The 14,213-nt window shown below is 63.9% G+C and overlaps 2 protein-coding genes across 3 annotated transcripts; one reads left to right on the top strand and one right to left on the bottom strand.

Moving 5' to 3' along the window:
* Window positions 1-954: 954 nt before the first annotated feature.
* SLC52A3 (solute carrier family 52 member 3) lies at window positions 955-3,936 on the bottom strand. The gene is made up of 4 exons (XM_059480928.1): window positions 3,842-3,936; window positions 2,021-3,091; window positions 1,511-1,634; window positions 955-1,385 (listed from the first exon to the last, which is right to left on the bottom strand). Exons 2-4 carry the CDS (start codon window positions 3,046-3,048, stop codon window positions 1,173-1,175), a joined length of 1,365 nt encoding a protein of 454 aa, XP_059336911.1. The 5' UTR covers window positions 3,049-3,091; window positions 3,842-3,936; the 3' UTR covers window positions 955-1,172.
* A 3,941-nt stretch (window positions 3,937-7,877) lies between these two features.
* Window positions 7,878-12,044, top strand: FAM110A (family with sequence similarity 110 member A). 2 transcript variants are annotated; one of them, XM_059480887.1, is made up of 2 exons: window positions 7,878-7,964; window positions 10,239-12,044. In XM_059480887.1, the coding sequence occupies exon 2, from the start codon at window positions 10,299-10,301 to the stop codon at window positions 11,298-11,300; it is 1,002 nt and encodes a 333-aa protein (XP_059336870.1). In that variant the 5' UTR covers window positions 7,878-7,964; window positions 10,239-10,298; the 3' UTR covers window positions 11,301-12,044. The 2 variants fall into 2 exon arrangements, with proteins under 2 accessions (XP_059336870.1, XP_059336871.1); XM_059480888.1 differs by lacking the exon at window positions 7,878-7,964 and adding an exon at window positions 9,059-9,146.
* The last annotated feature ends 2,169 nt before the right edge of the window (window positions 12,045-14,213 follow it).

Here is a 14,213-nt window from a genome sequence, read left to right as displayed (position 1 = left end):
GGTCAGCCAGGATCTGCCCGAGGATGCCCACTAGTGCCAGGAGGCAGAGCCCCCACTCCTGCCCTCCCTGCTGCCTCAGCTGCAGGACCCCCCCAGTGCCAGCCTGGGGGGCTGCTGGCCATTAGGAATTCCAGTCTCGTTCCTCCCAGAGGCGGCCGGGTCGCAGCCGGAGCCCCGAGGTGGCTCCAATCCGTGCTGTGGTGCTGCCGCCAGCGCAGGGAGCAGATGCCAGACAAAGGGCCGGGGACAAAGGCCCGGCTGCCTCGTGCCCCAGGGAAGGGGCGCAGGCGCGTGCAGGGCACGGGCGCTGTCCCACCCTGGGGCTGCGCTGCCCTGACCTCCCGTGCCTGCCACGTCCCAGTGCCACCCTGCTGGCAGGGCTCGGGCACAGTGAGGTACCAGGTGGGCCAGCCCTGGCACTGGTGCTGTGCCAGCCCTGGGCACTCTGCCTGCACTGCTCTGGTGCGAGGCTCTGCTGCGGCTCCCCTCCAGCTCTGCCCATCTCAAGGTGCAGCGGGGCTGAAATGGGGTGCAGGGGGGCACAGGGCTATGGGGATGGGAACACAGCAGAGGGTGGCAAATATCACACGTTGCTTCAGTCCCACTGTGCCTCAGTTTCCCCAGCTGCTATTGGGGGTCTTGTGAATGTTCCGTGTTGCCCCACCATCCCCCTCCCCATGGCCGCCTTTGTCCCCAGTCCCCCCAGCTGGCTGCAAACCCCCTGTCTGGGGGCAGCTGCCACAGCACAGGGCCAGGAACGCCACCGGTGCAGCTGGGGCTGTGCCCACCCGCAGAGTCCAGGGGGGCTTTAGGGCACGATGCCAAACGGTGCCAGACCCCCCAGGGGAAGGGGCTGGGCATGGCCCCAGTTGAGAGGTACCAAGATGGGGGGCAGTGGCACAGACAGCCCCCTCAGCATGGGGGGTGCAGGCAGCAGGGAGGCAGAGGGCTGAATAAAATAAAGCAAAACACCTTCTATTGTTTTCACAGGATGGGAACACCCCGTGCCCCGGCTGGGAACAAAGCCCTGGAGATGCTGCGCCCTGGCAGAGTCCATCAGGGAACTGTGTCTGCAGCCGTCTTGGTCCCAGCGCTGCTTCCCAGCCAGCCAGCCTTGCTGGTTCTGGGAGTTCATGCTGGCAAGAGCAGCGATCTTGGAGCGTCCACCCCACTCATGCTGGGCACGGCAGGTTGCAGTAGTCAGCAGATTTGAAAAGGCCATAGATGTTGACAAGGGGGAACATGAGCAGCGCCCCCAGGAGGGAGCCCAGCTGCTCCAGCACCCCGTACCACACCAGCGCGCTGCGGCTGCGGCTCCGCAGGATCACCCCGGCCATCACCTTCATGTAGGAGAGTGTCCCGGTGAACAGCACCCAGGAGAGGACCTGGTGGCACAGGTGGAAAAGTGGTCAGGGCCAGGGGTTTCCCACTGTGGGGACACCATGGTGAGGTCAGGTCCAGGCGTGGTGTCAAAGACCTCCCTGAGTGAGAGGGGAACACTGTGACTTACGATGATGACATCACCCCACTGGGACTGCTGGAGGAGCGGGCAGGGACTCATCACTGCAATGGCCATGTTGTAGGCACCAAAGCCTGTCCCTGCCATAGTGAGGAGGACCATCAGGGTCAGGGACCTGCAAGGGACATGTGAGTGTCACTGGAGAGCACTACCTTTCCCTGATGAGCAGCACAGACATGCAGCACATTCCGGCTCCTTGTATCTCAGTTAAAGATATAGATGCAGCTATTAGCTTTATACTGCTTCTACTTATCCTCCACACAGAAATGTTGCAGCTCTATTTCTTGAAGTTTGATATAAAAGATAAGCACTGAGAAGATGCATGAAAGGAAAGAGGCTCCATCTTCCTTTCCTGAGGTGTCTGTGATGCCAGGGCATGGTCACCCCACAGGCCCTCTCCCAGCCTACACTCCCAACCCTTGCAAAGTAGGGCCCCCTCTTGGGGCAGAAGCCCCTGCAAGGTGTGCACCCTGCTGCAACCCCCAGGGCCCTGCAACTCACCTGCTGGGCAGGAACATGGCCACGATGCAGGCCAGGGGGTTGGCCATGGAGCTGAGCGTGGCTGCCAGGTGGTAGGTGGTGTGCCCGTAGGGGAGGCAGGAGTAGGACTGCACGGATGGCAGGACCCCGTTTGTCAGGGCGCTCACCCAGGCGATGAGGAGGTAGATGAGGGTGAGCTGGGTTAGGGAGTAGGAGACCTTCTGTGGCAGGATGTCCCCAGGTCCCTTGGGATCCTTTGGGCATGAGCAGCCTCTGCTGAGGTGCGAGTCAGCTCCCTCATCAAGGATCTGGTCAAATGAGCTCAGCACAATATGGCTGGGAAAGAGGTGCTGCTGGGAGAGCTCCCACACCTTGGGCTGCCGGGTGAGGAAGAAGAAGGCCAGCAAGCAGGTCAGCATCATCGCAGTCATGAGCAGGAAAAAGATGAGGGTGGAGAAGTTGGGTGGGAGGTAGTGTGTCTCCAGATGGAAGATGGTGCTCTCCACGGTCTCGTTGCCAGTAGTTTTGTTGACTTCGTAGCTGACATTGGTGCAGGTGGAGATACCAGAGCCCTGGCCCAGGGCAATGAGAGAAGGGATCAGCCCACTTAGCCCTTCACCTATGAAGAAGGTGTTCGTGTACTGGGGCTGCAGCTGCATCATGAAGGGCAGGAAGGTGACAGAGGAGGTGCAGTCCACCAGGGCCAGGAAGAAGGTAAGGATTAGGAAGGAGATGCTGTGGGATGTCCCAGCAATGACGGACGTGTGGTTCCAGAGGAAAGCCAGGAGCAAGCAGGCCACGACACCCACGGACACGATCGCATAGATGACAGCCACCTCCTTCAGCAAGCCAGGCCGAAAGCGATTCATGAGGGTGACGAAGAGTGGTCCCACGTTGGCCATCTGGATGATGACGGTGATGTAGGAGGGGAGGTACCACTGCTCCGGCAGCACCGTCACCAGCAGTGGCACCTCCACCCACAGCCCGTTGATGGCCACCCAGGAGCCCATGCCGAAGGCACAGGCCAGAAGGTGGGTGAGCAGTGCCATGGCTCAGGGCTGGGTGCCTGGGCCTGCGAGCGACGCTGCTGTGCTGTGGGGAGAGACTTTGATGAGTGCTGAGGAGAGATCTGACCCTTCCAGATCCTGGCCCTGTCCTCCCATGACCGCTGCCTGCGTTGGCAGAACAGCTTCCCTCTACGTGCCGTGGGGGTGTGGGGCACACAGCCCAGCCCAGCCCAGCCCCCTTTGCCCTCTGCAGGCCCTGTGGACCCCTCTCCCCCCTTGAAGTGATGACACGGTGTCCTCCTGCCCTGGGTGTGGATCCTGATGAGCTTCACCTGGTCTCATCCCCGAGCACTGGGGCTTGGCAGCAGCAGGTGCGCTACCCAGGAGGGCATTGAACCTGTGCCAGCTCACGTAGCAGCTCCGTGTCGCCTGCGAGGGCTCGGCACGGCCGGGTGCAGGGGGAAAGGGGCTCTCACCTGGGGGCTGAGTGGCCTGGGCAGCTGCTCTGCAGGGAATGGACGCCTCGTACCTCCCACTGCATCTGCAGGGCAGGACGACACCGCGCCCGTCCCCTTCCAGTCAGGACCCGCGCGATTCCCACACGCTCCGGTGGCCGCGGGCGCCAGGCCCAGCAGCCCAACCTGCAGCCCAGGCTCTGCCCGTACCGATCAGCTGAGTCAGCCGGGCTCCGGACTCATCCCTCACCCGCTCCCATCCCGCTCCTGGCAGGAACTCTCACGTTCCGAACATGTCCCTACGCTTCCGTGCCCCCCCAGCGCCGCGGAGCCGAGTCCAGCCCTGCCCCGGGGCGCTGAGGCCGCCAGAGGAAACTCACGGGGCTGAGCCTGGCGGGAGCACCGACCCCGCCATGGCCCCGGCCCCGCGGGAGGCGGCGGGGCTGCGGCGGGAGCCGGGAAGGAAACGGGCTCCGGTCGGGCCGGTCCCTCGGCAATGTCCCAAGGGAAACTCACTGCGCTCTGGGGAACCGGCAGCACCACGCGGGCGGCAGCCAGTCCCGGCTGCCCGAGCAGTGACGTGAGGCGGGCGCGTCACCACCTCCGGATGCGGACCGGTGACAGCCTGGCCCTGCTCTGCTCCTCGTCTTGGTCCCGGCTGGCAGAGTCCCCAGCTCAGGGGGGTTATTATTCTTGGCGGTGTCCTGGACTTTGTCCTTGTCCCTGCCTGAACTGCATCCCACCTATCACAGACTCTTCTTGCAGGTGCAAGTGTCAGCCGATGACGGTTCCTGTCCCCATCAGGATCTCTGCGGGGTCACGGGCTTGGCGTGGGGCGCTGGGAACCTCCGAATGTGGGAGTTGTCCCACCTCGGGACACTGCGGGGACCAAGCCGCGAGCCAGCGGATGAGCCATTTGCACCGGCCGGGAGGTGACACGGGTGAGGACACGGACCCCAGGTCACCCCCAGCAGCCAGCCCCCCTCTCCCAGCCCGGACCCACCGCCCCGGGATGCCTCATGGCGGCTCTTCCCCCAGCACCCACCGGGTGTCGCTGGGAGAGCGGGCTGCAGCCCTGCAAAACCCGGGGCTGCCTTCTCCCTCCGGCTTCCCCGCCTGCTGCCCTGCCCTACCTGTCTGCAGCGCTCTTACTGTCCCTGTCCCTCCGGGGGACTGCAGTTTTCTCCTCCACCCTGCCCTGCGCCTGTGGGAGCACCCATGGCAGCCAGGACCGTTGGGTGTAGCGGGGACAAGTCTTGTCCCCGGGGCTGCAGGGACACTGGGTGACAGTGGGGGGGATGGTCACGGTTTGAGGTGCTGCTGCGATTTAATCCCAGCACGTGGCTCAGACCCCCTCAGCTGCTCACTCACACACACCCGGTGGGATGGGGTACAAGATGGGGAAAGATAAAATGGTAAAAGGGACTAAACTCACGGAGCAGCTTAATAGAAAAATCAAGGATATCCTATAGTCTGGGGTATACCGGGGCAGGGGGGGAAGGGGGAGTGGCAGAGCTGTCCCATCCACGTCCCCTCGCAATTTCTATGTCCCCCCAGCGCTCTTACTCACTGGTGAGGCAGCGGGAGGAGCAGAGAAGTCCTTGGGGGTCTGTGTGCAGGGCTCAGCCAAGATCAGACACTCCTGGGTCATCAGCACTGCTTTCAGCACAACTCCAAAACAGTCCCGCCCTGGCTCCTATGGGCAGAATGACCTCTATCCCAGTCAAACCAGTACAGGACTCCAGGGAACCTGGAAGGTGGGGAACAGTGCAAGGTGCTGGGGAAAGCAGGCACAGGGAGCTTGAGGTGGGCAGCTGAGGTCATGATGTGTCCATGGGTATGGGGACAGGGAGGGTACGGCAATTGTCCTGTGTTTAATTTGTCGGCACAAAGAGGCGGCTCAGCCGGCAGTGAGACCCTTCCCAAGGGCTGCGGGGCAGAGGCAGCGGGACCCCCGTGCTGCCCCTTCACGCCGCTCACCCAAATGCACCGGACGCGTGCTGCCCGCCCCGGCTGTGCCTTCTCCGCCCCCTGCCCGCCCCGCAGCTGAACTCCCGGCCCCGGGCCCCTCGCCCCTCCGCAGCCCCGGCAGATGCGAGCCAAGGCCCCGGAGCAGATGGCAACATTTGGTAGCCGAGCGGTCCCTGCCTGCGGGACTTTGCTGGGCTGTGATGACCACCCCTCCAGGTAGCCCCCTCCTCACCCAGCCAGGGCTGGGGAGCCCATCGCAACTGCAATGCCAGGGGGTGCAGAGGGGATCCCAGGGTGGGCACACTGCCCATGCCATGGGGGTAACCGGGTGGCATGGAAAGATCAGCAGCTCAGCAAAGCAGGGGTCTGTACTTAAGCTCAGCCCTAGCAAGACCCATTCCCTAATATCTTCTTCCATGTGTGAGCAGTGGGGATGGACTGCCAGGGCAGAAGGTGGCTGCTGCTCCATTGCTGGGGGACAAGGGGACCCCTTCACTCCAGGGACTGCTGGCCACCGTATTTGACAGGGTGTGACCCCCAGACTTGGGGACCTGCTGGCAGCTCTCAGCCTGGACTCCGGCAGCCCCAACCTTATTTGCATTCCATTTCCATGTGAAAGGAGCAGGTCAAGTTGAAAGTGGAAAGGCTGGTGGGGGGCAGCGGGGAAGGGGCCTCTGCCGGAGGTGAGACCCCAACAAAAGGGCCGGATCCCCAGGGCCCAGCGCTTGCCTGGCCATGGGCTGCGGCCACGGCCCCACGGCAGCCGCCATCTGCGGGTCTGTGCCGCTGCCACCACCGGCCAGACAAAGGCCTCGTGCCCAGCATGTCCCCATCTGTCACCTCCCTGGCTCCCGGATCCCTGAACACAGACCGAGTGTGAACATCTGGGTGCAGGCAGCATCCTTCCCTCTGCCCACAAGGAATGGGGGAATGCTGGGTGCAGTGGGTGCCTCCCCATTCTGTCCCCATGTCCCTTCTGGAGCAGCTCTGTAGAGCTCTTGCTGGGGAAACTGAGTCAGGAGCAGGTGGTGGCTTATCCTGGGTCTGGGCATGGCAACAGGCTGGAATAAAACACTGGGAGTTAACACCCAAGATGAAGGGGCTGGGGACCTCTCAGCTCTGGGGGTGCCTGTGTGTGTGGGGGTGCCCACACTGCCGAGCCCCAGCCCTGCGGCTTGGCAGGTGTTGCCAGGCACCCGTAGCTGCCTCCACCCAGCACTTCCAGGGGGGAATTGGCTGCTGAGTGTGTTTTCTGCTCATTGGCAGCTTAATTTAGCATCCAGGAGGTCCTGGCAGCGGCACGAGGGTGTCTGTAGAAGGTGAGAGCAAAGGCACTGCCAGCACCTCCTTGTCCCTGTGTTCACAAACACAGTCCACGTGTTCCTGGGGCAGAGTGGGGATGCTGCACCGGGTGCTGGGGGAGCATTCCTGCAGGAGGCTGCCCTCCCAGGGCATGTCCCGGGATGCTCCCGGGGAGGGCGAGGCTTGGGGCGCTGCCTGCATCCAACGCCCCGCTCCAACGGGCCAGACGTGCCCAAGCAGCTCCTGCAGCTCCTGCCTGCGCCTCGGCACCCGTGGGGGGACGCGGCCTGGGGCTCTGCCCTCGCCCACCAGCTGGGATTTTCTAGCTGAGCCCGTTGTGTGAATCTGGGCTCAGGGCAGCCCTCTGGCTCCCAGACTGTGTGCTTTCCCTGGCCCTTCTCCCTCCACCAGCTCCTTGTCTTGCTCCAGGAGCCGTTTGAACAATGCAGGGCTGTAACTGAGCTCCACAACATGAGCCAAATGCTCGTTCCCTCTGTGCAGAGCTGAACAGAGATGCCTGGACCATGGGGCAGGAGTCACCCTGGGGCTGGGTTCAGGCCAGCAGGTCCAGGTGGCTGCAGGCTTGGTGACCCTGTTTCAGTCTGTGACCTCTCCTGCTATCCAGTTTATTTTCCTATGTTTTGGAGTTTGTTGCTGCTGGGTGAATGGGGAAACAAGATGAGATTTCCAAATGAGACCAGGCCCTGCCAACTGACCATACCAATGATATGAGGAAATCTGGGCGCCCACAGCAACGCTGGGAATTTCCCCTGTATCCCTGAAGCCCTAACCCAGCACTAGCACCCTCTGCCCACAGCGAGCAGTGACATCCAGAAGAGTTTTGGATTTGTCACTGTGAGCACCTCAGGCCGTGTGTGCACCCAGGCTGCCCAGCTGGCACCGCGGGCTGAACCGGCACCCGGGACGTCACCGGGCACCGGCGCGCTGCGTGACGCAGCCTGGCACGGAGGAGGAATGCCCTGTGCTTTCCATCCCATGGGAGCGCTGATTTGCCTCGGAGGGCGTCCTCGCCCGGCGCTGACTCAGCCGCAGCAGAACCGCTCCAGCACCCTCCAGCCTCCGTCAGCGGGGAGACGGGGAGGACGGGGCTGGGGAGCAGGAGGGTGGGGACAGCAGGACACCATCGGGACACCCTCGGAAAGACAGCACGGAGAAGGAGGTGGCAGCTGATCCGGCCGACGAGGCTCCCACGCCGCAGGGCCAATCCAGGTGGGTGGCAGAGGTGGTGCTGGTCCCGTGCTGGTCCAGTGCCAGCAGAGCGGGGCTGGGTGAAGGGGTCACAGCCGTGTACCCCATGTACCTCTGGAGCAGCTCCTCCAGGCTGGAGGTGGCCTGGTGTGCCATGTGAGCCTGGCTGGACTGCCCACCCCAGGAGGGAGAGGAGCTGGGGCCACACTGGGCAATGCCCAGAGCTTGGATCCCTGAACTCCAGATGGGTTTGGGGTAGGGGATTGTATTGCCGAGTTTTTGGGGCTGTTTGGAGGGTGGCTCCGCTCTCTCTGCTTGGCTCGGTGCAGCCCAGCTCGGTGTGGCCGTGCCAGCGCCGTGGCTCATCTCTGCAGGAATGTGGAGCAGCAGGTTGTGCCCGGCCGGGCTGTCCGTGCCGGGGACGGGTCCCCACTCCGGCCACTGGTGGCTGTGCTGTGGCTCCCGTGTCCTTGTCCCTGGATTTCACAGCCATCTCCTCTGTGGCTTGGCTGAGCATCTGGTACAAGGCTGAGCTCCAGTGCCTGACATGGGGACATTTTATCACTTTGCCTTTCCTGGGGGACAGTTTTGCACCCCTGTGCTGAACCGGGGAGCCCTCCCTGTGCTGGGCACAGGTACAAGGGCAGCGAAGCTGGCCATTGGCACAGGGGCTGGGCAGCACTGCACCCGAGGGGTTGGGCAGAGGGGTGCAGAAAGCTGCCCCAGGAAGGAGGCAGGAGGATCTGTGACAGTGCTGGGACCGTTCCCAGCTGTCACCACGCCTGGCCGCCCCCCTGCAGACATTTTCCAGGTCAGGAGGCAGCATGTCCCCCCAGGCAGGGGATGAGGACGGGGAGAGGGGCAGCCAGCCTCCCCCATGGCCACTCGTCTGTCACAGCGTGTCAGGGGGATGCACCGTGAGCTGTGCAGGGATCCTGATCCTGCTGGGGTGCAGATTCTGGGGAATCCGGCACCCGTGGGCTGGTAGGGGGTGCAGACATGGCTCAGCTGTGGCTCAGCCACGGCTCGGCGGGGCTCTGGGTGCCAGGGCTGGCTGCTGCCGCTGGGACAGGCGCTGGGCTGCTCCCAGGAAGTTTGTACACGCAGGTGAGCGGGTGACGGTGGCAGCTGCCGGCTCGGGGCTGCCACGGGAGCAACTGAGGCCGCAGCACACCGGCCCTGCCCTGCCCACCTCTGCAGCCGGTGAGTGCTGGGGCTTGCTGTCACATCCTCGGGCTCATCAGTGCCCCGAATCGGGACCCTCAGGAGGAATCTCGGAGCAGCTTAGGAAGGGGTTGGGGGAGAGGGTCTGACCCACATATGCTCCTTTGTGCCCTGCCGCTGCTGAGCCCCTCTGGGTATTGGGGGTACTCTGGGGGTGTCCACCTCTGGTCAGGGAGCTGCAGAAGGGTGTAGGGCTGGTTTGGGTGCCCTCCCCCCCCTTTTCGCTGTGGGCGGGCTGGTGCGACCGTTGTGGCGGCTGCGCTTGTTGGGGTTGGCAGGGACCCAAGGACACGGGTGCACAGGGCCTCACGCTGCCCCGAGCAGCCGGGGAAGCACGAGTGGAAACCCCCGTGTGCTCCACTAACTTTCCAAGGAGCTCCAGGGTGAGAGCAGGGAGCCTGCGAGCAGCCTCGGAGCTTGCGAGAGCTGAGGGAACAGCAGAGGGAGCGGAGCACGGAATCCACCGGCCCGGCAGGGTGGTGGGTGATGGAACCCTGGGCATGGGGGATGCACTCCTGGGGGCAGGCAATGCACCCCTGGGCATGGGGGATGCAAGGATGTAGATGAGGCACCCATGGGAGCAATCAGTGCTCCCCTGGGAGTGGGAGATGCACGCCTGGGTGAAGGAAATGCCCCCCTGGATGTGGGCAGTGCACCCCTGAGCACGGACGAGGGGCACATTCAATGCCCCCCTTGAAGGGGGAGATGCACCCCCGGCACCTGCGGCTCGGGCAGAGCATCGGTGAGGGGCGCTCGGCTCTCTCCGCCCCCCTCTCTCCGCAGGGCGCCCCTCGCCGCGACCGGGGCGCCCTCCCCGGCGGCGCCATTGGCCCCGGTGCGGTTTGAAGCAGGCGTGCGGCGCGGATTGGCCGGGGCATTGTCGGGGAGGCTCGGCGGCGGCGGAGGCGTGGTGACCGCCTTCAAATAGGCAGCCCGGAGCCGGGGGCGCAGCGAGTGCGGTACCGCACAGCCGGGGCTGCCTTTGTCTGCCGTGGGGCCGGGGCGCGGGCAGGGGCAGCATCGCCGCCGTTCTCACTCCGGCCCCGCTCTCACTCCGGCCCCTTTCCGCAGCCCTGAGCCCCTCGCTGCCCGTGGCGGCCGCTCCGCCGTGTCCCGGTGCCGGCACGGAGGATGCCCGTCGAGGCGCTGCAAGCCGGTGACACCATGAAAGGGGTGACGGTGACGGCTCCTTTCACCTCGGCCATGCCCGTCCGTATCCTCCGCAAAGGTCCCGCGTATTTCCGCCGGCACGCCGAGCCGGGGGCCGGGAAGCCCAGCGCGGTGGAGAGGCTGGAGGCCGACAAGGCCAAGTACGTGAAGAGCCAGAAGGTCGTCAGCACCAGGCAGGAGCCGGTGAGGCCGCTGCTGCTCAAGCAGCCTCTCTTCACCCCCGGGGTGCGCCGGGCTGTGCTCACCCCCAGCCGCAGGGCACCCCCGGGGCCGCGCCGCGCCGATGCCGCCAGCCCGAAGACCTCCCTTGACCTGGAGATCCTCAACAACCTCATCAACCTCTGTGACAGCCCCTTCCCTAAGGCGGAGAGCCCCCTGGGCAGGGAGTGCCGGTGGCGGGCGGAAGCTCCAGCGGTGGAGGGGGCTGTGAAGCCACCGGAGAGCCCGGCCACCCCCAAGCCCCCCGGCAACGTGGCCGTGCGCAGGGTGGACGTCCGTCCCTGCGGAGCTCCGCGGAGCCCGGTGACACCGCTGCCCGCATCCCCCATCCCCGGTGGGCTGCCTGTGACCCCGTCCCGGAGCTCGCCCGCCTGCCCGGAGAGCGCCCGCCGGCAGCCGCTGCTGCACCGCTCCAAGTCGGACCTGAGCGATCGCCTCTCGCGGGCCACCGCCGACCTGGAGCGCTTCTTCAACTACTGCGGCCTCGACCCCGAGGAGATGCAGGACATGGGGGCCGAGCGCTTCGCCCGCGCCAGCTCTGACATCGTGTCCCTCAAGTTCCACAGCGTGAGCACGGCCAGCTCGGAGGGCGGCCGCTCGCCGCCCAGCGCCGCCACGCCGGAGGGGCGGCCGGCCGAGCGGGTGCCCTACGGCATCTCCATCATCGAGCGCAACGCCCGCGTCATCAAGTGGCTCTACGGGCTGCGCCAGGCCAGGGAGCCCCAGCAGGTCTCCAATGTGTAGCAGTGCCGTGGTGGGCACCGGGGCTGGGTCACTCATAAGTGGGCACTGCTGGGGACAAAGCGCTGGCTGTGCCCTGGGAGGAGCAGGGACCTCTTGGTGGTGACAGGACCCTGCTGTGCCACAGCATCACTGGCCTGATGTGGCCAGGGATCCATGGTCAGACCCCTGTGCCAGCACTGGAGAACCAGAACCAGGTCCCCCAAGCCCATGGGAAGGCAGAGGACACGTGTCCCTGGGTGTGTGGCTGGTCCTCAACACCCACAGGGCCTCAAGTGTGGCTGCCCTGCCTGTCCTGCTGGCAGCTCCTGCCTGTCCTGCTCCTCACCAACATCCCAGGGTGGGGTGCAAGGGGCTGGGTCCCCTTGCACGGAGCAGGGACACTGTATCCGTGAAGGAGCTGCCCCTTGCAGCCTCCACGGAAGGAGTCCCACTGCCTGGGGTGGTGGCCACATCCTGGTGGTCCCATCTTATTGCTGAAGAAAAGCCTGGTGCTTTGAGGGGTGAGGGGCAAACCTGACCCCCTGCTTCAAGCTGCCCAGGGCTGTGTGTCTGTGTCAGTGTCTGCAGGTCCCTGTGTTCTCCTTCCCGGCTACCAGTGGGCAAGAAGCCCCCACCATGCTGGGCCTGGTATTTATGAAGACAACAGTTCCTCTTTTCTACTCTTTTCCTTATGTTTGATCTGTAAATAATAATAATAATAATAATAATAATGCAGCCAGTTTTATTAAATGCCTGTGTTTTGGAGGCTGTGTGTTGTCTCTTGGGGCGGTGGAGGTTGGGATGGTACAGGGACTCTTGGGGTGCCTGTAGCTGTGTGGGGCTGTGGGTGCTGAGTGGTGGTGGATTTTGGGGTGGGACAGGGACTCCTGGGGTGCTCTGCAGGGCTGTGGGTGCAGAGGGGATGGGTGCTGGGAGGCAGTCATGGGTTCCATGGTGCAGCGTGCCAGCGCGGGGCCCGGCGGGCACGGCAGGGCGGAGGTTGGGTCTGGCAGGTCCCAGCAGAGCCCCAGCTGCTGGGATTCCCCTCTGTGCCACGCACCCTCCCCTGCCTCCTTCCCTCCCTGCTGCAAAGCTTGGCCCGGTCCCGGCTCTCCAAGAACTGGAGATGGGGGCGGCAGTAGCAGAGAGCTCCCAGGTGGGCTGGGATGAAAGCGGGAGCAGGGAGAGCTTTGAAGATGAAAAGCACCCGTGGTTCTCCCAGGGCAGCCTCACAGGGCACCACAGCTCTCATGGCACGTGTGCCCTGCAGTCACCGTGCTCCTGATGTCCCATGCAGCCAGGTGTCTGCTGGGGAAGGTGACATCAAAGCCACCAAAGCACCTGCACCCAGGGACTCCACCTGGAGCTGGACCTGCCACTGCGTCCCTTCAGTGACAGCCCCCAGCAGCTGCAGGCCAGGGCAGCACCATGGGCCCCTTGACTGAGGCTTCCATCCAGCACCGGGGGTCCCCAAAAAAGCTGCCATAAAGAAGAATTTACCACCCCAGCTTGATTTCTGCGCTGTTGCGTGTCCGCACAGATCCCCTGCTTAGGGTGCAGGATCCACGTGACTCCTGCTGGGTTATTGTCAGGTCCTGCTGTTGGGAATGTGGAGGGCAGGATGTGGTGTCAGGACGTGGTGACAGGACACGAGGATGGCATCTGGCTGTGAGTCAGGCTGATGAAGTGACACGCACACCCAGGGGATCCTTAATGACGGCACATGGGGCACTGGGTGCCTCCCCAGGGAAAACACCCCAGAAACCAGAGGGTGACAGGGACCCTGGGCAAAGCCTGGGGACAGGCTTTGCCCTTGGGGAAATCTCTGAGGGAACCAGATCCTCACTGGTGGCTGGGACCGGCTGTGCTGCCGGATTCCTCAGCGTGGTGTGTCCCAGGGCTTGGTCTAAATTTGTTGCTATTGCTAAGGAGAAGGTGGGGGGGCCACCAGTCCCCAGCCAGGCAAGGACTGAGCTGCCACATGTCCCTCAGGTGCTGCCAGTCCTTGGTGTGGCTCTGGTGTCCCATGCTCTGCATGACTGGGACCTGCCATGGCCATCCAAAGCCCTGTGTGCTCACGTGTGCATGCAGGATGTCTGTGTGTCCATGTGCACACGTGTTTGTGAGCAGTATTTTGATGTGCACACGCAGATGCACACACAGCAGCCTCGTTGCTGAACCAGGAGTCTCCATCTGACCCCCACCCATGGGACTGCCAGCGTGAAACCCTGGCACAGACATGTTCAGACACACGTGTCTCCCCCAGAATGCCCCCCCGTTGCATGTCCCCACTGGGGACAGCAGGACAGCCCCACTCTCCCTATCACTTTCCCTGGCAGCTGCTTCCTGGTGGCTCAGGTTTCGTGGGGAGCACAGCTGAGGCCATTGGTTATTTATATTATATTATTTCCAGGGAGGAGGGACAGCCGGGGAAACGTCCATCACCCTCACCCTGTGCGCTGAGATTCCCCACGGGTGCCCCATGAGCAGGCAGGAGGTGCAGGCAGGCAGCCAGCACAGAAGGAAAACCGGCAGCACCGCCCCCCGTGTTTTCCATTTTTTAATTATTCCCCACTGATGAGCATCTTCAGGAAGCGCCAACAGCGTCACGTGCTTTAATCAGCGTTAATTAGCGGGTGCCTCGGGACAGTGATGAGGGCAGGCAGCAGGAGCCCCCCCCTGCTGCGTGCACAGCCGGTGTCAGTGCCAGCACCCAGCACCCAGCACCTCCCACCCCTCTAAGCCACAGCCCCCTCCCCATCCACGACCCCCCAGCCCCTTCCTGCCAGTCCTGGGGCCCTGCCAGCCCCTGCCACTGCAGTGTCTGCTCCCAGCAGGGCCTTCCAGAGCTGGCCATTGGCCATCCCAGGTCCCCATGGAGGTCCCCAAGGGCACCTCCTGCTCTTCCTGTCCTCTCTAGAGCTGGAGAAGCCC

Source organism: Ammospiza nelsoni, chromosome 12 (assembly GCF_027579445.1).
Source record: "Ammospiza nelsoni isolate bAmmNel1 chromosome 12, bAmmNel1.pri, whole genome shotgun sequence".
NCBI lineage: Eukaryota > Metazoa > Chordata > Aves > Passeriformes > Passerellidae > Ammospiza > Ammospiza nelsoni.
The sequence above is the reverse complement of the archived record's forward strand: the minus strand, read 5'-3'. Positions and strand labels throughout refer to the sequence as shown.

What these genes read in the sequence shown, in the direction of transcription:
- SLC52A3 (XM_059480928.1), bottom strand. Translation starts at nt 3,048, where the DNA reads ATGGCACTGCTCACCCACCTTCTGGCCTGTGCCTTCGGCATGGGCTCC. An exon ending in GCCATGTTCCTGCCCAGCAG is followed by an intron (nt 1,635 to 2,020) that starts GTGAGTTGCAGG and finishes TGTCCCTTGCAG; the next exon opens with GTCCCTGACCCTGATGGTCC. An exon ending in AGTGGGGTGATGTCATCATC is followed by an intron (nt 1,386 to 1,510) that starts GTAAGTCACAGT and finishes CTGTGCCACCAG; the next exon opens with GTCCTCTCCTGGGTGCTGTT.
- FAM110A (XM_059480887.1), top strand. Translation starts at nt 10,299, where the DNA reads ATGCCCGTCGAGGCGCTGCAAGCCGGTGACACCATGAAAGGGGTGACG.